Consider the following 23,802-nt stretch of genomic DNA (forward strand, 5'->3'; position numbering starts at 1 on the left):
GATTTACTTAGCATAGCACGGCCGGGCAGGCGAGAGGATAGGGTAATGGAGGGGGGGTAGGGAGGGGAGTCAAGAACGGGGAGAAATGGCTAAATTGTCAACAATGGATGGGAGTACAGATGAGATTAGGAGTGCTGACTAGTGCTGGACATTGGCAGTACTGATAGATGATACAAGCCCCCACTTGGAAGCCCGGGTGAATTCAAAATAACACAGAATCACAAAAGCAACACCCCCCGGTATTATCCCTTGCTCCCAAGCGTCACGAAAGTGACGCCCCGCAGTTAAGGGGTTAATGACTGAACTCCAAACTTGGTCCTGGTTTTTTGCAATCTATAGATAGGTAACTTTCAACCCTATATACACCCACTTTAGGGTCAAGCTTCCTTTGGCAAACAGTACCATGAGGCAGGGTGATGGTGGAGGAAAGTGTTGCAGGGAAAAAAAAAGAAAATGGCCAATTTGGGAGTTATGCCCCTCTAGTAACAGGCACCTCATACGTTATGGTAATGTTATTTTAATTATTAACAAGGTGCGTGGATGGAAATAAGCAGAGCCAAATGCAGGTGACTAGCTCTATAAGTTACATTACACAAAGCAGATAGGCTGGCACCAACTTCATACATACAGTTTTTATGTAAATATTTTTTATTATTTTCCACAGAAGCTACAAACATGGACACAACAAAAAAGCAAGTAACATAAGCCTCTGCAAATGCTCTGGTATGGCGACAAAGGCCACAAACTTCATGACAAACTTAATGTGCACCAATACTGGACAGTTTACTCTCTGTGACTGGGATGGAATGGGGAGCAGCCTTTGTTTATGCTGCCACTGTAGGTAGTGTGGGGGAGTTGCTGGGAGCACCAGACTGTTTGAAAAATTCAGTTTCCATGCTCCATGCACACTGTTAAATCATGCAACAGAAAATGGATATTGCTTTTAATACTACCAGATTTTTTTCCTTGCTGGATAATGACATATGTCAGATAGTGCAGCGCTGGATAAACGGAAGATTACCGTGTTAGGACTGGATGGGTAAAGTCACAATAAGCTCTATCTTCGGTAACTGTTCTGCTAATAGTAGATCAGCTGGTGTTCCCAAGATGTAAACCTAGGCCAGCAAAGGCAGGTGTTCAGAGTTGTGTTACTGTACATTCTACAATGACTGTTGCTTGTACAGGGTATTGTACAGGTTTAGGATATTACTGCATGAAATTCTGACTCGTGGTATGTATTGTGATGTTGCAGGTGTGCAATAAGTATACTGAGATTTTATATGTTCAGTACAACCTCCTAAATCTGATGATTTGATTTCCAAATCCTCCACCTTCCAAATTATTTTTTAAGGCAATAGAGAGATGTTGATATCAAAGGTCCTTACACAATCCATGCACATTTAAAGACATGATATATTTATGAATAGGCATAACAACAAATGATCTATTATCAATATACATGTTACTTAACTGCATCTACTGTTCACAGTACTGTAGGTTACTTTTATGTCATTTTCCTCACAGTAATCATTATGAACCTACTTTAAAAAATTATTCCATTTTCTATATATTCTTTGGATCCAACTATTTTGGATCTAAGAGTTTGTTCTGCACTTAGTAGGGGTTAACTAAATTCACCAAGTGAAAACCTCTATGGCCACTTAACATAATCCCTATATAACTCATGTAATAACCACTTCAGTATCCGAAAAATTATCTAAACTAACTTGGCTTAAATCTTTTGGACACTGGATGTAGTCTGTACTGCTGAGGTGGTGTTCATGTATCTTATCCAGTAATCCATCATCCAATTCTTTATTGCCCAGAGTGTAAGGGCCTGGTGCTAGGCTACTGAGTCTACACCCTTACGGCAAAAGTGATAGTTACTCACCCCCATGTGGCATTATATGAATAACAAACCTCAACTACCCCTTCCATTTACATCCTTATGTGCTGCATCCACTCACTAGACTTAGCAGGCATCTCTTTGTTGGCTATATGATTTACATCCAGTGTACAGTATATGGTTTGCTGGATTACAGGAAACCATTTGACTTGCCACTCAGTGCAGAGCCACCTGAAGGTTACACTACCCTGCCCCGTTATTTAATTTCCCACGGCTACAACCTGTTAGCAGCAGTCCTACTGTATGTGTGGTTTGGGTTACATTTAAAAATACTGTATATACTGGGAAAAAGGGTAAGTTTAACAATCTTTCTAGTCTTTAAGGTGAATAAATCAGTATAGGCATCCTCTTTATATTTCAGGGATGTGTTCCAAAATACCTTTACCATAACTTTCCATACAACAGGTACAGTACTGTCAACTGGGAGAAAGGCAAATGAGCTTTACACAGTATGCAGTAATGGAACTTTAATAAGCGCTCTTTCCGTAATCTATCGTTAACATAATAGCAAAAACAGAAAACAGAAAGAAGACACATAATGAGGCTTTACTGTATTAGAACTGGAGCATATACAAATGCCACTTTCATCATTTTGGGAGATTAGAGCTTACAAGGGCAATCAGTTAACCCAAACCACAATCATTACTCATTTAACCCATGGAGTGCACAAATCTGGTGTAGGTCTCTTTGGCACAGCCTGAGCTTTGACTTGCATTCCACAGGTTAAATGTTGTAATAAGTATGGCCACCACCAAGACAGCTGTGGATCATTTACCTTTAATACTCATGCAGAGCTGTCTACGGGCAACAGCTGAAACATCAAAAGTTGATGCCAATGAAAAGTTTTGAAATTAATTATGGGTACATTTTTCTCTCATACCTGTATATGTAAAACTTTAAACTACACAGGGAAGTTCCACTCCTGGCTTGTAGTTAACTCAAGGAGTCATGTCAAATAAAGAATTACTACAAATACCCAACACCAGTGCACACAGTAAGAATAACTAAAAGCAGAGGCAGTTTTAGTAGTGGCAGTTAAGTATAATTTTTAAGGGTTTTCCTTGTTTCAGTGCAGTCATAATACAAAATGCATTAATTATATTATATTCAAACTAGTTGCTTATACAGTAAAAATGACGTACTGTACTATATTCCTGTTCAGCCTCAGTACGTAATTCTAATTTTATTCTTGGTACCACTGGACAATTTTATTCTTGTTAGACAGACTTCTGAAACTGGAGGGGTTAAACAGCTATTAACCCCCTTACTAGACAATATCTCAATAAAGCTGAATAAAATAATCTGAAGGCAGAAATACTTCACCTATAAACTAAACCTCTAACTTCTTCTCAAATACAAAGAACAATGTGGACAAGCTTCAAAATTCTGCACTGACACTCCTCTACCTTGTCTCTGAAGTAATTTTCCCTTCACTGTGGTAACTCACTTGGACTCAATCCCACCTTTCTACAAATATCCTCTTAACTGACCACCATATTCACCTATATTATGCAACATTCTGCTGCCTAATCATATTTAGAGATCACTATCAGGTACATAACACCAAGTCAGGTTTACCATACCACTTCTAAATCAACAAAAATTTCCTGTATACTCACCCCATTGATGAAAGGGAGGCTTAGCAGCTGGCCAATGACTGGCATCCGTCGCAGGAAGTTAATGGCAACTGGGAAGAATCCACTGAAAAAAAAAAAAAAAAAAAAAATCAATCAATCAATCTCATCACAGAGCTGGAAATATTTCCTCAATCTTTGGAATTACAGTGTATACAAGGCACAATATTTTTCATTCTGAGAGGAATTATGACTGCTGATTCATTTGCTGCATCTTTTCAGTACATTCAGTACAGTTTATCTTTTCTTTTCTATCACTGCTATGAGATCCTTAAAATCTTCCAACAATTCAGTCTCACTTCATTCACCAGCATATCACACAAAATGAATCTCCTCTCTACAACTATTACTTTACTCTCATCTAGATTAACTTTTGCCATCCAGTAGCGGCAACAGCTAAACCCATATTACTCTCTTTTGAATAGTACTGGCCCCAGGCTCAATCATTCATCATCCAATCCTACCTTGTCCCATGAGGAGTGTAGGGGCCTGGGGCTAGGCAAGTTGGTCCTGACATTTAAGATGACAGCAACTAGCCTCACTCATCACTGAGTGGCATTACATGAGCAATAAACCCCAACCACCCCTTGGATATAAACCTTCACCAGCTCAATCCGACTGAAGCGTCGTAATTACCCACTAAATCACCAGGCGGCAAAATCTGGTTATATGGTTACCACCCAGCATAGTAAACGATTTCCTCGTGTACAGGAAACCATCTGGCTTTGTCACTCTGTGTCAAGTCACACACAGGCAAGAGGAAGAGGAAAGAATGAAGAAAAGAAAGACAGAGGAGGGAGTGTAAAGTCACCTGTATGCAGAAGGATGAGAAACGAAGGAAGGAAAGAAAGACAGAAGAGAATGGAAGGAAAGAAGGATGGAAGAGAGGAAAGGGCAGACACCCGAGAGCAGCACTACATCAAGTGTGTGAATGGTGTGCGCAGCACAGGCCATTTTTTTTCAATGGCAGATGGCTACCTTACAACCCCTAATGCCATTACATACACAAAAATGACATTATGCCATGCTTTCTCTTATGGAATTCCAGTACAGGGGTTGGCCATGGTACAAGTGATATTTTCTACAAACTGGAAGCTAAACAATGGGCCAAAGCCTGTTAATTACTTCTTGAGTGTTGCTCAAAACTGTTGGGAAAAAGAACTCAAAGATGTAATAAAAACTGTAATACTGAGTCCATGTTTAGACTTTGACACTAGGCATGATCAAGAATCATCTTCTGAAGATCAAACCTATGCAAGGCTGTAACTCCAACATTTTTTATTTAACCAAATATGAAAGAACCAAAGGCTGCAAGTCAACCTAAGGTTGGGGAGAATTAGGGTTAATAAAACATGGAAAGGAAATGCATACGAGAAGGAAAGCAATTACCAGCATGCTATGTGAAATGGGCTGGACACTCAGATAAGTCTCTAATAAATATAAAATAAAATACAAATAAGGCTTAATTACATTACTGCAATTGGGTAAATATGGATTGGAGCAGAAGGGGGATGTGGAAGTTGTGTGCAAGATATTCACAGAAGAAATATGTGCTGCATGTGAGGTGGTGTGTACAGCAAAGATAAGAGGAAAGGGGATGCAAGGAACAGCAAGGTGGAATGAAGAGGTGAGACAGGCCGTGGCACAAAAGAAGAAAGCATTCAATGAGTGGATGAGAAACATGGGTGTGGAAGAAGTTGAGAGATGGAAGAGAGAGTTATATGCAGAAAGAAAGAGAGGTGAAAAGATTAGCAAAGAATAAGAGAGTGGATGAGGAATTTGGAGGGAATCTGAGTGTAAAGTGGAGGGAATGTAAGAATATGTTCTAGAAAGCGGTAAAGAAAGTTAGACAGGGTATCACCGAAGTTAGTCGGGGAGTGAAAAATAAAAATGGTAGATTGCTTGTGGAGAAGGAAGAAAAAGTGAGCAGATGGAGAGAACACTTTAACGAACTGTTGAACATAGAGAGTGAAAGTAATGTATATATAAGTGGTTGGGGAATGGCTGCGAGACAGAGGGATGTGAGAGGAGAGGGAGAAATCAGCAGGATGGAAGTTGTGGAAGAAATGAAGAAAGTCAAAATGAGGAAAGCCCCAGGAATTGAGGGAGTATGTGGTGAAATGCTGAAGCATGGGAGAGAGATAGAAGAAGAATGGATGTGGAAGATGTACAGACTGGCCTGGGAGGAGGGTAGAGTCCCAGAGGATTGGAAGTCAGGTATTGATATTCCCCTGCACAAAGGAAAAGGGGAAAGGAAGTGTGTCAAAATCACAGGGGCATTTGTCTTCTTGGTGTAACTGGGAAACTGTATGGTAGGATACTTACTGACAGAGTTAGGGAAATAGCAGGAAATAGTTAGAGATGAACAGGGAGGTTTTAGGAAGGGAAGAGGTTGTGTAGATCAGATATTTATTCTTAGGTCTTTAGTGGAAAAGTTTCTAGAGCAAGGAAAGAAGTTGTATGCAGCCTTCATGGATCTGGAGAAAGCATAAGACAGGGTGGATACACAAGGATTGTGGAAAGTATTACAAATACATGGCGTAAATGGGAAGCTGTTGAATGCCGTGAAGAGTATGTATGAGGGTGCCATGGCTGCAATGCGTGTGGATAGTGAAGTGAGTAAATTTTTCTATCTGAAGGTAGGATTGAAACAGGGATGTGTTATGTCACCAAGGCTGTTCAATCTGTATATGGATGGGGTTATAAAAGAAAGACAAGGTAGGGAAGTGGATGCTTATGCAGCCCTAATGAGAGAGGGCAGTGTTTGGAAACTCCCCGTATTGTTGTTTGCAGATGACAATGTGCTGTTAAAAGAAGATAAAGGGGAACTGCAAGGCTTGGTGGATGAATGTGGGAGTGTGTGTAAGAAACAGAATCTAAAGGTGAATATAGGGAAGAATAAAGTAATGGTCATTGAGAGAAATTAAGTCAGTGAATGTACAGTGAGGTTGGATGAGGAGGAAATGGAAAATGTGAGTGCATTTAGGTTTGAGTAAGGATGGAAGTTTAGAGGGTGACGTGCTTGAAAGGGTACAACGAGGAAGAAAGGTTGCTGGTTCCTTGAAAGCAGTGATAAGAAACAGGGAAGTGGGCATGGAAGTGAAAAAGTTACTGCAAGACAGTATTGTGATACCAACTCTAACATACAGAAGTGAAGCCTGGACCATGTTGGAGGGACACAAGTCAAGAGTGACAGCAGAGGAAATGAGTTATTTGAGGGGAGCAGAGAAGTATGTGAGGGTGGTGAAGGACATGTACAACAATAGTGTAACAGCAGTGAGATGTGCAGTAAGAATGACTGAGGGTTTCAAGGTGGAGGTGGGATTGCATCAAGGATCGACTTTGAGCCCCTTCTTGTTTGCAATGGTGATGGACAGATTGACAGATGAGATTAGACAGGAGCCTCCGTGGACAATGACGTTTGCGGACGATTTTGTGATATGTAGTGAGAGCCGGGACGAAGCTGAGGCAGAGCTTGAGAGATGGAAATATGCACTGGAGAGAAGGGGAATGAAAGTAAGCAGAAGCAAGACTCAGTACATGTGTGTAAATGAGAGAGATGACACGGGAACCGTGAGGCTGCAAGGTGTAGAGGTGGCAAAGGTAGATGAATTCAAATACTTGGGGTCAACTGTACAAAGTAACATAGAGTGTGGTACAGAGGTAAAAAAGAGAGTGCAGGCGGGATGGAGTGGGTGGAGAAAGGTGACAGGAGTGATCTGTGACAGAAGGGTCTCTGCAGAAATGAAAGGGAAAGTTTATAAGACTGTAGTAAGGCAAGCCATGTTGTACGGAATGGAGACAGTACCACTGACAAAAAGACAGGAGGCACAGTTGGAGGTACAAGAATTGAAGATGTTGCGTTTTTCACTAGGAGTGACGAGGTTGGACAAAATTAGAAATGAACATACTAGAGGGACAGTGCACGTAAGTCAGTTTGGGGACAAAGGTAGAGAGGCAAGACTGAGATGGTTTGGAGATGTGCCGAGGAGGGATGAGGAGTATGTCGGGAGGAGGATGCTGGAAATGGAGTTACCAGGCAGGAGAAAGAGAGGGAGGCCAAAGAAAAGGTTTATGAATGTAGTGGAGGACATGCGGGTGGTAGGTGTAAGAGAAGATGCAGAAGACAGAGTAAGATGCAGACGGGTGATCCGCTGTGGTGACCCCTAAGGGGAGAGCTGAAAGGAGAAAAAGAGATGTGGACCCACATGGAGAAACAGACTGACAAATGAGGAAGTGAAGGAGCATTGTGGTGTGGATGTGGATGTAATGGGAAGCGCTAGGAGAAACACACTCAGATGGTTTGCCACATGGAGAGGATGGACAGCAAGAGACAGATGAGGAGAGTGTATGTGAGTGAGGTGGAGAGGGGGAGAGGGAGGGGGAGGCCATGGATGAGATGGAGGGATGGAGTGGAGAGGAATATGAGAGAAGGGAGTGAGGGCTGGGAGCAGGGCAGTGAAATGGCAGGGGAAAGGGCGACAAGGAATCAATTTGTTTGTGGCCACCCCTTATGGGATTAAGGCATTTGGCAATAGATTGATAGACACATAAACATTACTGCTAATTAAACTTTAGGAATGTTGAATATGAAACACCAAAAACCCACCTGAACAAGACAACAAATCCATACAATTCAATACACATGCCTACAATCGGCCACCCCACAAGGACAGTAAGGATGCCACCAAAAAAAGCTCCAGAACCCTTCCATTTGTGCCGCTGGAAAAAGAAGCGGAATGTCCGGTCCAGTCCTGCCACAAAAGCCAGGCCAGCCAGGAAGAGGATCTGTGGGCCAGTGGGAAATGCATAAGCTTCATAACCCAGCGATACATACTGTGTGTGTGTGTATGTGTGTGTGTGTGTGTGTGTGTGTGTGTGTGTGTATGTGTGTGTGTGTGTGTGTGTGTGTGTGTGTGTGTGTGTGTGTGTGTGTGTGTGTACAGGCATACCCCAGTTTAACGATGTAGTTGGTTAGGTAAAACCCCATTGTTAAGGCAGGGTATCGTATATCAGGGTACTATTAACATGTAAAGTAATGTGGATCGTTCATCAGCCTTGGGTTTCCCCCTGAACCAAGTCCAACCCACCCAAATGAGCCCAAAAACAAGTTTAAAGCCAATCTAAATGGCCTAACAGCTGTCAAGGAAGCTAACCTAAGCCTAACACCTGTAAATAACTCACTGAAACCACTAAATAAAGCCTGAAAATCATAAGGAATTGGTTAGAAAATATCAAACACCTCTCATCACTTACTTCTTGTAAGTCCATGTCTGGTCCTGGCCATCATCCTTGCTATCTCCCCCCCCCCCTCCAAGGTTAGGGGACATGTGGTACTCCCTACCACTCAATCCACCTCCTCAAAGCCCTCAAACCCCATCTCTAGGGGAGGGTCAGAAGGGGGAGGAGGGGGGATGCCTGGCGAGGTGGGGTGGCCATAGCGGGAGACTGATGCGCTGGCTCTGGGGGTGGCGATGGAGTGCAATGCAATGAGGCAGGTGGTGGTGATGGGGTGTGATGCAATGGCTCAAGCGGTGGTGATGGGGTGCGATGCGATGGCTCAGGTGGTGGCGATGGGGAGCATTGTGATGGCTCTTGGGGTGGCACTGGAGTGCGATGGGATGACAGAGGCGGTGGTGAGGGAGACAGCTGTGATGACCGGTAAGGTGGCATGGGAGAATGCTGCGATGACTGATCAGGTAGCAATGGAGGCAGTTCCGGTTGCTCACATCGTGGCGAGGGAGACAGACAGTGGCCGAAGTGGTGAGGGAGATGGAGACCAGGGCAAGGAAGGCAGCGATGAAGTGGCGGAGTGCCTTAGTGGAGACACAGGTGACACTGGAGATGGGGATCGGATGGAGGTTAGGTCCAGCACTACAGGCCAAGCTAGTCCTCAGTGGGAGGGGACCCTGGGTGTTTCTATGATGGTCAATGGTGGGGGGAATGATCTGCTGGTTGAAGGTTGGGGAGATGCTCTGCTGGTTGAAGGCAGAGATGCTCTGCTGGTTGAAGGCTGGGGAGATCTTTTGTGGCTTGCTGGCATGGTGGGGGCCTGTTTGAAGAAGGCAGTGATTGTTGTCTGTCTGGTCGCCCTCTTCTCCTCCTTCAGCATCGTCCTGTACATCTTCATCCCCTCCTCCAGCCGATCAGCTGCATCCCTGCTTCATCCTGGGAGAGGGTCGTGTGAGAGCATCAGCGCAGTGATTTCTTCTAGCTTTGTTAACATGTCCCTCAGGATTGTTACAGTATATTGAAAGCTCACACTTCAGGGACGACCTCATCATCCTGTGCCTCCTGCCTGCTGAATCTCCATATTGAGCAGCTCCTCACTGCTGAGCTGCTCCCTGTGGCTTTCCAGGACCTCCTCCACATCATCCTCAATGACCTCCACAAAGCCCGCCTTGTGCGACAATTCCATGATGTCCTGCCACACATGCTGCACTGGAGGAGCTTGCTCACCCTCAGGGATGTTGGTGACGGAATGCACGCACTCTGACCATAGCTTCCGCCACATACCGTTCATGGTGGCCTGGCTAACCTTATGCCACGCTGCAGAAATGTTCTCTAGGGTGTGGAGTATGTTGTAGCCCTTCCAGAACTGCTGCACTGTTGTCCTATCATCACTGTCACAGGCCCTCACCAACTGCTGCACGGTGTGGAGGAGGTAATACGCTTTGAACGTAGCAGTCACCGCTTGGTCCACTGGCTGCAACAAGGTTGTGGTGTTGGGGGGTAGGAACACCACCTCTATGTTGCTTGCCCATTCCTTCAATGCGGGAGGGTGGCTAGGCGCGTTGTCTACCACCATGAGAAATTCTCCCATGAGGCATACCTCTTCAGGACACAAAAGGTACGAGGGGAAATATGACACACAGATATCAGAGGTCAGCCAGGCCTTCTTGTTTGACTTCCAAAACACCCCAAGGTTCTCTTTAACATACCCCACCAGAGCCATGGGGTTCTCGGAGTGGTAGACATGGAGCAGCTGCAACTTGATGCCGCCCTCGGCCTAGCCTCCCAGCAGGAGTGTCATACAGTTTTTCAAGGGACTGAAGCTTGGCGTAGACTTTTCCTCTGTTGTAAGACATGTCTTGGAGGTCATTCTCTTCCAAAAGAGCCCAGTCTCGTCAAAATTCAAGACGTGCTTTGCACTGTTGCCACTCTCTGCAATGATGCGTTTCAGTTCGTCAGGAAACGCCACCGCAGTCACTGTATCTACACTCGCCACTTCACTGTATATCTTCACGTGGTGGAGATTAGCTCGCCTCTTGAATCGGTCAAACCACCCATGGGTCGCCTTGAAGGTCTCACTATCACCAAGATCCCGTCTCACCTTGATTTCATCCCATAGTGAGAGAGCTTTAGTGCAAATAACTGACTGGCTCATGGGTGCCTTCCACTGGTTCTGATCCTCCACCCACATGTGCAGCATCTGCTCCAGCTCCTCCATTGCAGGCTCTCTCTAGTAGGTGATACAGGAGGCAGATAAGGTTGCAACCTCCCCAGCAGCAGCCTTAATGGCCTCCTTCGTCTTGATAATGGTGGAGACAGTCGACTGGGCCGGGTGGAGAGCTGAGGTGATGGCAAGCGCACCTTCACCTTTGTCGTAGCTCTTAATCCCTCAGTGGCCGTGGGTCCGGAATTTTATGTGTGCCCCTGGCCAATGCCGGGGCCATTTTCTGAAGTTTTGAAAATTGATTTTTTTCCCCTAACCATATTGAAGAGAAAGTTCCAACGTACATGGCAGTGCAAATTTCAGCTTCCTAGACCCATCCTGTGGCGTGCAACTGAACGCGGAAGTTGCGTAAATATAGGCAGCTGATACTAGTCACACTTAGGTATTGAAGTGATGCAACACTGCACCTTTTTTTTAACTAAAAAAAAAAAAAACATTGTCAATGGTGCAGAAAAGGTGAGAAATAACTATATATGTGTATTTTGAAGTTTCTCAATACATACATATGCGAGGTTTGAATGTAAAAAAGTATATTATGAATTTATTTGGCTTTTTTCGGTGTTTATTGTGTTTATGGTAGTATCGACTTATTTTTGTAGTCTGGGTGGTGGAATTTGTTGGAAAAGGGAGGCAAGAGTTTCTGTTTTCAGACCTAAATGAGATAAATGTCATTCTTTGAGTGCACAGGCTGGACGAAGAGGGTTGAAATGCAAGACGACCTGCCATTCACACCTCACACGAGCTGATTAGCAGGGAGGGAAAGGAGGCTTTTCCACCCACGAAAGCATTACAAGAACACAGAAAACTTTCTTGTTATGCTTGTAAAAGGCAAAGAATATGTAAAACGATTCAAAACAGTGCAACAAACCAGAGCAATCAGGTAAAGATACCACACAGAATTTAATTTTTCTGTTATTTTCATGTCTTTTTGTTTATGCCTGTGTTTATTTATAATTGTAGACAGGGTGGTTGTGTGTGTGTTTCGCAAGAGAGGACAAAGATGATATTTTCTGTCTGGGTTGAGATAATGAGTGCAGTTGTGCTTGTCTAGGCATGGCCACAAGCGAACAAATTGAAAATCCACTCATCACAGCAGCAGGCTCTGAACCGCTTGATGGTATGTATGGGAGTGTAGCGTAGGTCAGTCTGAAGACGTTCAGAACGTTCGTTCACTTCCTCAAAATTTGCGCTGATTTTTATAGGCCGCCCTCAAACGACGCCTGGGACCATTTACCAGCTAAACGTCATTCGACACCTGCGACCATTTACCGGCTAAACGTCATTCGATGCCGGTTACCGCGGAGGGGTTAAGAATGTCTAGCTTTACTTCTAGAGACACAGTTTTACACACGCACTTCGCAGGAACATCACCAGCACCAACACTAGCAGGCCACTTACCACCCCGACTAGGGCTTCCACTAGCACCACCACTAGCCCCACCTCGTGCAGCACCCTTACCAAACATGATCAAACTTATTTAGGTTACAATTCACACAATATCGCACTCCACACACAATTACTATCACTGCTCTACTCACGGCACTGCTCATACACAGTTACGATGTACTACAATAGCAGCTTGTGTAATGTTGGTGGTGCAACACAATGCATGGTGGGCCAGCGTAAGAGAGTTCCTTACTCTGATATGGCAGGTGCGAGAAGAACGATATGGATGAGCGCGAGTTGAGTGATGGCTAGGGGCCTGAGTGAGCGTTTTTGCGCATCCTGGGAGACGGGTGGGTTCAGCTGGTAATTGGAATGCACAGATTCAAAATTTCGGCCTATCACCTATGGACGTGACGTCGGAGGGCCCATCGTTAAACCGTGGCTTGGCCATCGTGTAACGGAGTTTGGTGGTATCTGTACCCCCATTGTTAAGCTGGGGTATCACATCAAGGAGTACTGTAGGGCCCCCATTTATGTGACAATTTGGTTGGAAAACAATCATGCATAAATGGAACCACAGGCCTTATGGGAAAAATGGAGTTTGGTGGACAGATGATCCCCACTTTAGGGGGTTAGACTTATGATTACCTCTTATATTCACATTAATACTCATCCATTATAAAGAACAATGATATTTATTCAAACTAAGGTACAATAATAAACAAAGAACAATGTACAAATGGTTGTTTACCGCCAGCTGGCGGCAACTCCACTCGGTTCCAAGACAATTTGCCATCAGACAATTCACCGTCAAAACATGTATGATTCCCGGTCAGGACAATTCGCACCCTGGACGATTCCTCGTCATTCTACAAATATATTTATCATTAATTAATCAATACTTTAATAACTATATTTCAGGGGGATCCATCAAAGTCTATGTTCAACAGGGTAGGCTTTGGATATTATTTATTAGTTGCTCCTTTAGTCAATAATTAAACTGTTTCTTCCTCGCTGTAGTTGCCTTTGAATTATATTCTAGCGTCACCCATAGCTGTCTTCATTAACCCCTACACCGCGGGCTTGTTTACCAATGACTTGCGTGTGCCGCGGGGTTATTTGGGCTCCGACAGACTCTCAAAAAATATTTGCCAAAAATCAGTTATTAGTCCTAGAATAATAAAATTATATATGCTTATGGCACATACCTTCAGCTTTCTCCTGGAATGATTGTTGAGCCTTCGTCGGTTACCGTAGGACTTGTGGAGACCTCTGAAGTAGGATAACGAAGTCTCCACTTTACACTTCCCGACAACCCGTAATATGATTACCACAGCCAGATACAAACACTATAAACACTATTCTACAATTTTCAAGTAGTTTGGGATCCATACTAAAAAAAAAAAAACACTGTGAAAGCAATGGAAATTACGAGCGCGTCTGATCGTCGCACTGGCACTAGTTCGCTCTTAGTAGTCTGTCATTTATTATTCATAAAACCCCTCACACTTTATATTTCTATTACTATATAACACTTATATATATCTACAGTCTTTATTCATAAGTTTCCTTCAGTAGTATTAGTTTATTGTCACTGTAGGGATTCAATTTCTTTCAGTAAAATACGTAGCATTCACTTTCTCGTCCTGTATACTGGCATTGAGAGTGAATGTCACTTTCATCTTCACTCTCATAACTCATAGCATTCAGACATGCTAGAGTGAAACTTTCACTTTCATTACTCCTAGGGTATATACTCGTATTCTTATAATACTACTCATTTACATTTCTATTTACGTTCTCTATTTTATTTACGTTATTTACATTTCTATTTTATTTACACTGTGTTGTGCACTGTCACTTGAAATAACTTATAAAACTGTTTTCCATTGTTCACGTATATTTACATTCGTTACTTTCACTTGCTGTTTACACATTATTTACAATTCCACTTGCACTGTTTTACTCAATAGAAAGATCGTAGTCACTCTTTTATCAATTGTCAGCCCTTTACCTCTTTCCACACGAAGTTTAGTAGGGGGTAAAGGTCACAGGGCCATTTGCATGGGGGTGAAAAAAGGCCTTGAAGTCAGCAAGAAGAAACATACGTACTCTCACTTCGGAAGTTGAGAGTAACCTGATAACGGAGGGCTAGCGTGGAGGCCTGCTAAGGGGTTATTCAGGGTTACCAATATTACTTGTTGAAACAGCTAAGTCTAGCACTGATATGATTGGCAGGAAATCTAGACAATACATTATAAATTTGGTAGTTCCAGGTGAATGTAAATATCACTTAGGCTTCTCCCTTCCCTCCTTACATGTATATTTATTTCGAAAATAGATTAGAGGCCTACTTAGGAGATATATTTTCAGAGCTACCAATGTTAGATCTTGAAACATCTTTGTTTAGCACTGATATGATTGGCAGGAAATCTAGACAATACATTATAAATTAGGTAGTTCCAGGTGAATGTAAATATCATTTAGGCTTCTCCCTTCCCTCCTTACATGTATATTTATTACGAAAATAGATTATAGGGCATATTTCAAGGGGAAAAAAACAGCGAAAATTAGCGAACGAGTGCACGTGAGGTGTTGTCAGGTGATAATTAGCCAATTCCAGGTGTTTGGCACTCTCACTTACCTTATTTCTTTCTTGTATATATTATTTGGTATAAGAATAGGACATAGGGCTTATTTCAATGGATGAAATCAGTGAAAAATTCCAGGGAAGATTTACTTAGCGTAGCACGGCCGGGCAGGCGAGAGGATAGGGTAATGGAGGGGGGGGTAGGGAGGGGAGTCAAGAACGGGGAGAAATGGCTAAATTGTCAACAATGGATGGGAGTACAGATGAGATTAGGAGTGCTGACTAATGTTGGACATTGGCAGTACTGATAGATGATACAAGCCCCCACTTGGAAGCCCGGGTGAATTCAAAATAACACAGAATCACAAAAGCGACACCCCGCGGTATGATCCCTTGCTCCCAAGCGTCACGAAAGTGACGCCCCGCGGTTAAGGGGTTAATGACGGTGAATTGTTATTGTTGTGACAGCGAACTGACTTGACAGCGAATTGTCCTGAAACCCTCCACTCATCCACTAGTGATGGGCAATACTCACTTTTTCCGGTAATCAATTATTTCGATTACTTTTGTGGTCAGTAATCGATTATTTTTTATTACTTTTACCTTAAAATACATATTGCATGAATACATTGGTAGAGAATAAAGTATAAAATTTTATGATCTTCGGTGAACTCTCTCTCTCTCTCTCTCAGCCCGGCGCCAGCCAGGCCACCACAGCCTCACCTAAACTGATGGAGTGCAACGCATAACTGCGTTTCTCCCCGAATTTAGGCCACTATGTGTAGCGAGCCGCATAAAATGAGTTAATTTCGCATAAACTGATAATTATTGAATGAATATTTTGCCGCTCACATAAATGGAGAAACGCATAAACTGAACACGCATAAATGGGGGCTCTACTGTAATATATGTCCAGGTATTACTGTATATACAGGTATATACAGGCATATCCTGGTTTAAAGATCTAATTGGTTAGGTAAAACCCCATCGGTAGGCGGGGTATCGTATATAGGGATACTTTTAACATGTATTTCAATGTGGACCGTTTACTAGCCTTGGGTTTCCTCCCAAACCAAGTCAAAAACCCACCCAGGTTTAAAGGCAATCAAAATGGCCTAACAGCTGTCAAGGAAGCTAACCTAAGCCTAACACCTGTAAATAACTCACCTAAACCAACAAATATAATCTGAAAATTATCAAATATAAGTCTGGAAAAAATCAAGCTTAGTAAACTGTACCCCAAAATGACAATGTTCACCCCACCTGTGGCTAAAACACATTAATTGAAGTCTAAAAGCAGTTTATAAATCAACCTAAACACACAATTTTAGTCTAAAATATCATCAAAATCGGTGAGAAAAATCAAAACCCATCATTAAACCAGGGTATCGAATCTAGGGGTATCGTATATCGAGGTATTACTGTGTACAGGGTGTAATGTGACATATGACAAAAACTTACACCAGTGATCTATCATGTAATTTTGAGTATATTTTGTTCTATAAACATATGTTCTCTGTGCCCTCAGTTCAGTACCCAGCATTCAGCTGTTTAGTTTTGTGGCCTGAATGTCATCGGGTGGGAGCTTTGCAGGGTGATGGGAGACAAGAATTATTAGCTTATACTGAACTGTACATGAAAACCCCATATCCTATCAATATAAACAAGTTTAAGAAGAAACTTTACATAGTCAGCCTATTCTTTAACATCAAGTCATGCATTCCAGCAATTCTTTTGCACAAATCGACTCTAATTAAGGATTTAATTAAAATTTTATGGATTCCAAGGGAGGAGGGAGGGAGGAGAGGTTGGTGTGTTATTGCCAGTTATGTAATGTTTGGTTTGTATTATAATGCTACCAGCATTATCATAACACCTACAGCTCATTCAACGAAACAACATTATTGTAATGTGTGACCAGAGTCACTTTAAGTCAGGAGTAATAATATTATTATAATTTTTCTGCTGCAAGTAAACATGGCACCATTTCTTTCATATGATGATGATGTAAGAATAGTGACATAGGGTTGCCAATTTAACGACTTCGCAGCTAGATCTATTTTTTGCTTCTACCTTGTGGCACTGCTTAACATCTGGCAACATGATATCTAGCTACATTCTGGATATTTTTGCTAGTTTTAGGTAATATTCTAGAGATTTAATTGTATTTTCTAGCGACATTTTGCAGCAACATTCTAGCAAGATTCAGGACTAAACTAGCGATACTGATGATAAGGACTTGGCAACCCTGTGTCCATGGTGTAATTTGAACGGGAAAACTTGCAGGCGAGGCACACACTTCAAATACTGTTCTCCGCGTTCAGTTGTTCACTGGGTTCAGCTTCAGTTGTTCATGAAACAGCATGTCACGTACGTACAGCAATGAAGAATATGCAGATATCGTCTATTTTTACAGATTCTGCGATGGTAAAGCCAGTGCTGCAGCAAGGGAATACATGTGGAGATACCTGATGGTGCAATGTTTACTTGCAGTGGAAAAATTGTAATAAATAATGACGTTAATATTGCTTTACAATAACATTTTTTCATTGAATGAGCTGTGGGTGTTATGATAATGCTGGTAGCAATAGCCTACAAACCAAATATTACATAACTGGCAATAACACACCAGCCGCTCCTCCCTCCCTCCCTTGCAATCCATAAAATTTGAACTTAATCCTTAATTAGTCGATTTGTGCTAAAGAATTGCAGGAATGCATGACGTGATGTTCAAGAATCAGTACTCTATGTAAAGTTTCTTCTTAAACTTATTTGTACTGATTGGATATGGGGTTTTCATGTATAGTACAGTATAATCTAACAATATTCATCTCCTATCATCCTGCGAAACTCCCACCCTATGACACATTCAAGCTACGAAACTTTCACACTTAAACAGCCGAATTCTGGGTACTGAACTGGGGGCACAGAGGGCTTATGTTTATTGAATAAAATATACTCAAAATTACATGATAGATCATTGGCGTAATTTTTTGTCATACATTGCATTACACCCAGTACACTCAATCCTCATAAACCGCGGCAATTTGGGTCTGGACCACTGCCGCGGTTTACAAAATTCGTGGTTTATAAATAATAACTCATGTGAAAAATTAATTAGGGTCTGGACTTTGGCCAACCACCCCCCAAAGCACCCTACCTACACCTATCTAGGCACCATCAAACACAAACATACAAATTTAGGAATATTCAGTGAATGTATTAAATAGTAATAAGCAATGTTAAGGGATCTCACCTTAATCCTATGACAATATTGCTTAAGTGAATGAAGTGGGGTGGTGTTGGGAAGAACTTAGAACCTTTCAGCATGAGATGGGGGTGCTCCCTCATGCTGTTCTCCCTTCTCCAGCTCCTCAGCCTCCCTCAGGAAGCCCTCAAAGTCTGCCTCAGAGATGACTGATGCTACGTCATCCACGTCCTCAGTGTGTGAAGGGCCAGGCTGTGGTTCAGGCTCAGCTTCTGCCCTTACCCGGGCAAAATAGTGGGTGATGAGTTCCTGATGTTTCTCATTAACTCTATAATAATGCAGGTCCTTGTAAAAACGCACAGCTTTTTCTAGGTAACCAATACTCACTACACCTTCCCTCATCACGTTCAAAGGATTTCACAATCTCCTTGGCCAAGTCTACATAAACAAGCAAATCACTGAGATCCTTCATAGAAGGCTCTCCACGTTCCTGCTCATTCACTTCACTCACTTCTTGGTTATTCTGCCTTTCCAAGTACTCATCGTCTTGTATTACAGCCTCCATGACAGCCTCTTCCGTCCATGGAAGGTAGGAGGTGGGGGGAAAGTGCACAAAAAAAGGCAGGTAGCTCTTGTACCGCATGACGATGCTCTGTAAATATATATATATATATATATATATATATATATATATATATATATATATATATATATATATATATATATATATATATACCCCCTGGGGATAGGGGGGTTTTTCAAGAATACTCCCCCAGTATCCCTGCTTGTCGTAAAAGGCGACTAAAAGGGTTGGTGGAGGGTTAGTGCCCCTCCCCGGAAAACAACTAACTAAAAAAACAAACAAGAAGCCTCGGACAAGGACTGACCAAACGATGACGACCCAGGACCGGACAAAGGACTTGGTAATGGCTACGTGGAATGTAAGAGGAGCAAATGATGAGGTGAAAGAGAGAGAGATTGTCCAGGTGCTTGAGGGTGCAAAAGTGGATGTATGTGGAATGACTGAAACAAAATGGAGAGGAGGAAGTGTGAGAGAACGGGAGTATGGATGGGGTATATGTGCAGGAGTAGGTGAGAATGAGAGGGCAAAGGAAGGAGTATGTATAGTTGTGAGTAAAAGATGGAAGAAGAGCATAAGACAGTATGGATCAGTTGGGTCAAGGATTGTGTGGGTAAAGCTGAAAGTTGGAATACAAATGTGGGCGATTGTGTGTGTGTATGCGCCAACGCAAGATCGTGCTAGCAGAGTGAGAGAAGAGTTCTGGACAAATGTGGAAGTGTGCATGGAAAAGTTTGGAAGGAATGAGAGAGTGTTTTTGATCGGTGATATGAATGGTAAAGTAGGAAATGTGAAGGTGGATGGAATAGTTGGTGAGTCGGGTGTGCCTGCTGCGATAGATGAGAATGGCAGTGTGTTAGTGGACATTCATGCTGGGAGGGGGTTGGTGATAGCCAATACCCTCTTCAGGCATAAAATGATCAACATGTATACATGGCGACTGATGAGAATGGTGGGTGGTGAACTGAATGAAAGGAAGGCAATGATTGATTATGTGTGTGTGGATGAAAGGATGCGAAGATGTGTAATGGATGCAAGAGCTTATAGAGGTTGGGGGAGTGGACTTTCTGACCACTACTTGGTGGTGGCCAGAATTAGGATACAAGTAAGATGGAGGAATAGAAGAAGGGAAAGACGAGAGGAAGGAGTAGTTGCAAGGAGAGTGGAAAGGTTACAAGAGGATGAGAAAAAGGCAGAGTATAATAGAGAAGTGGAGGAACGATTGGGCAAATATGAACTGGAGCAGATGGGGGACGTGGAAGCTGTGTGCAGGATATTTACAGAAGAAATATGTGCAGCATGTGATGTGGTGTGTGGGAGGAAGAGAAGACGGAGGGGGGTGCAAGGAACAGCGTGGTGGACTGAAGAGGTGAGACAGGCTGTGGCACAAAAGAAGAAAGCATACAATGAATGGATGAGAAATAGGGGCATGGAAGAAGTTGAGAGGTGGAAGAGAGAGTTATATGTAGAAAGAAAGAGAGAGGTGAAAAGATTAGTAAGACAGAGTAAGAAGAGAGTGGATGAGGAATTTGGAAGGAATTTGAGTGTAAAGTAGAGGGACTGTAAGAAGATGTTCTGGAAAGAGGTGAAGAGAGTAAGACAGGGTGGAAGTGAGGCTAGCAGGGGAGTGAAAGATAAAAATGGTAGATTACTAGTGGAGAAGGGAGAAAAAGTGAGCAGATGGAGAGAACACTTTAAGGAAATGTTGAACATAGAGGATGGAAGTAATGCGAGTATAAGTGGCTGGGGAATGGCTGGGAGAAGGAGGGAGGTGAGAAGACAGGAAGAAATCAGTAGGATAGAAGTTGGAAGCAATGAAGAAAGTTAAATTAGGGAAAGCCCCAGGAATTGATGGAGTGTGTGGTGAAATGCTGAAACATGGGAGAGAGATAGTAGTAGAATGGATGTGGAAGATGTGCAGACTGGCCTGGGAGGAAGGCAGAGTCCCGGAGGATTGGAAGTCAGGTATAATTATTCCCTTGTACAAAGGAAAAGGGGAAAAAGAAGTGTGTGGTAATCATAGGGGCATTTGTCTTCTTAGTATAATAGGAAAAGTGTAGACTTGTATGTACCCAGAATGTTTAATATTGTATAAACTCACCTCTAAAACCTCATTTTATGGTTCTTTTGCATTTATTTCAGTCTTTTATGTCTCTTATTGGTGTGATTTGGGTCTTAAATAGGTGCAATGCATGTCCAGAGGGAGTTGTATAGGTGTTTTTCTGAGTCAGGGTCCATAAGTACAAGTCCAGGAGGCTGGGGCCCAATATTCGGACAGGATCACTATCCGGACATGCCTTTGGCTCTATTACATTGGATATTGGAGGGATTACTTATATATATATATATATATATATATATATATATATATATATTATATATCTATTATATATATATATATATATATCTATTATATATCTATTATATATATATATACAGTATATATATATATACATATATATATATATATATATATATATATATATAAGTAATCTCTGTACTATCCGGACGCCCACTTTCCGGACTCCCCACTTACCGGACATTGTGGGCCTGGACCTTTGGAACCAAAAAAAAAAAAAAAAAAAAAAAAAAAAAAAAAAAAATTGAAATTTTTCCCACCTGTAATTTGAAATTGCCACGCAGCGCTGAACAGCTGTTTACACCACAGCCCCTTCACCCTTTCCTTCCTGCCCCCTCCCCAGTCAGGGTTGCCATTTGGTATTTTTCATTACCAAATGTGGGCCAATTTGGTATTGAAAAGTTTGTTTGGTAGTGAATCAGCATGATCCATTACCAAACAGATTTTTCACATGTATGAAGATATAGAGAATGGAGACGGTGGACTGTCTGCTCTCTTTGATCAATCTGCTAGCATACATAGTGCAAAAATAAACATGCTGCTGATTATAAGGAGAGTGATTATTTCCATTTGTACATATAATTAGTGAAGAATAAATGTTTCCTTTCAGAATTTGGTAATGAAAAGTTAAATTTGGTGATGAAAATTGAGGAGTTTGGTAATGTGGCCGAGCTCAGATCTGGCAACCCTGTCCCCAGTTAACTGCCTAACCATCATCCAGGGAAGACATTCATCACAATGGATGCCGCACGTGCTTGTTTTTGTGAATAAACTATAAATAAACTGCAATACCTCGCCACTAGACCACATGGGCATTTACGGTGTTGTGCAGTGTTAAGAAATTAGAATTTTGAGTGAGAAGGATTAAGTGGAGTGCAAAGTGGCAGCTGAAACTGGTAGCTGAAACTGGCATGGTGCAATGAAGAACAGAATGTGAAGTTAAACAATTATAACTCACAGTGCAAAGAATTAAGTGTAGCACAACACAGGATTACTGTATGTGCTTCAAGAGCATTTTCACAACTACCACAGCCCCAGAGGAGGCGGCCACAGACGTGCTGTAAGTACCCTGTACACTGCTAAGTATTTGTCATACTTCTAATTCCTCATTCTCTGGTTCCTTTTCATTTATTTCATGCATTATGCCCATTATTGGTGTGAATAGGGTCTTAAATAGGTTTAAATAAATGCTATGCATGTCCGGTAGGGAGGTATTTAGGTGGCTTTCAAAGTTAGGCTGGGTTAGGGTCATAAGTACCAGTCCAGCAGGCAGAGGCCCACTTTCCGGACGGGACCACTTTCTGGACATGCCTTTGGCTCTATTACATCGGATAGTGGAGGGATTACTGTATATGTATATATATATATATATATATATATATATATATACATACGCACACAGGTATACCTTGATAACTGATACCCCTAGATGCAATTTAGGGGTACAGTTTATGAAGCTTGAGTTTCAAGACTCATATACGGTAAAAATCTCGATAACAGACTTCATTAGACCAGGATTCGCTTTTATCGGACTCGAGGAGCTACCGGACTATATTCCTATATATCAGAAAATGTCCAATAAAGCCACAAGTAGTCCAGACTGCCTGACCACTTAAGGTATATTCACCACAATAAGGTAAATAAAAGAAATGTTTATCAGTGTACATTACAGTATCATTATATATATTATACCATTTGATTAATGTAGTGAAGTTATAACACAGTACAGTACCGCAGTGGTAATGAAAACAGTTTAAAAACCGTTCGTGCGATCTGGACTAATGTCTGATATATCGGAAAAAGTACGGGTTAGCAGGGGGAAGTCCGGATGTCGCTTTTATTGGAATTTCACATTTTTCAGAATGGTTTGGGCCCCAATTACAGTAAGACCTCACTATAACAGACAAATTGGGGCCCAAACCATTCTGAAAAACGCGAAATTCCGATAAAAGCGACATCCGGACTTCCCCCTGCTAACCCTGACTTTTCCCGATATATCAGACATTAGTTTAGATCGCATGAATGGATTTTAAACTGTTCTGACTACTTTTGTAATACTGTACTGTGTTATAACTTCACTACCTTAATCAAATGGCATAATATATATAATAATACTGTACAATATCGTACACTGATAAACATGTCATTTATTTACCTTATTGTGATGAACATTGCTGAAGTGGTCAGGCAGTCCGGACTGCTTCTAGCTTTATCAGACTTTTTCAGATATATAGGAATTTAGTCCGGTAGCTCCTCAAGTCCAGTAAAAGCGAATTCCGATCTATTGAAGTCAGTTACATCGAGGTTTTACTGTAGTCCATTATAGTGAGGTCTTACTGCATGATGACTTTCAGATTTTGTTTGTTGGTTTATATACTGTACACTCAACCCCCTGCTATCGCGCGTTCAGCTATCGCATTTATCTGCTATCGCGCACACATCAAATGCACAACCATACATGCTATCACGCACCGCAAGACCACTATCATGCGTCGAGTTTGAAGACAGGCTAAGCGAAACTTATTCACACAGCACTTCATACGAGGTTTGCCGAGGATACGATGTCAATCGGAACGGTAACGTGGCAAAATTGCCAATGATACCACGGGCATTTGAAATACATCTTAACGGATTCCTGCCGAGGATATGACGGGTAAAACAGTGTGAACAAAACCCATTCGAC

At 42.2% G+C, this 23,802-nt stretch overlaps 1 protein-coding gene across 3 annotated transcripts in view; it reads right to left on the reverse strand.

The window, feature by feature from the left end:
• LOC145393869 (vesicle transport protein GOT1B) overlaps positions 1-23,802 on the reverse strand; it is a 103,581-nt gene that overhangs the window by 24,268 nt on the left and 55,511 nt on the right. Inside the window, exons 3-5 of one of the 3 annotated variants that reach the window (XR_013896259.1) lie at positions 8,150-8,328; positions 3,526-3,607; positions 3,049-3,141 (exon numbers count right to left, since the gene is read on the reverse strand). Coding sequence is in view for 2 of the 3 variants with exons in the window: in XM_080267929.1 (XP_080124055.1) it covers positions 2,691-2,717; positions 3,526-3,607; positions 8,150-8,328 (288 nt within the window). In the remaining variant the exon portion in view is untranslated. Of the gene's footprint in view, positions 1-2,660; positions 2,718-3,048; positions 3,142-3,525; positions 3,608-8,149; positions 8,329-23,802 lie in introns of those variants that run through there. The other 2 variants (XM_080267929.1, XM_080267928.1) reach the window with 2 other exon arrangements.

Source organism: Coenobita brevimanus, chromosome 25 (genome assembly GCF_032717465.1).
Source record: "Coenobita brevimanus isolate Jiangsu-jjx chromosome 25, ASM3271746v2, whole genome shotgun sequence".
Taxonomy (NCBI): Eukaryota; Metazoa; Arthropoda; class Malacostraca; order Decapoda; family Coenobitidae; genus Coenobita; species Coenobita brevimanus.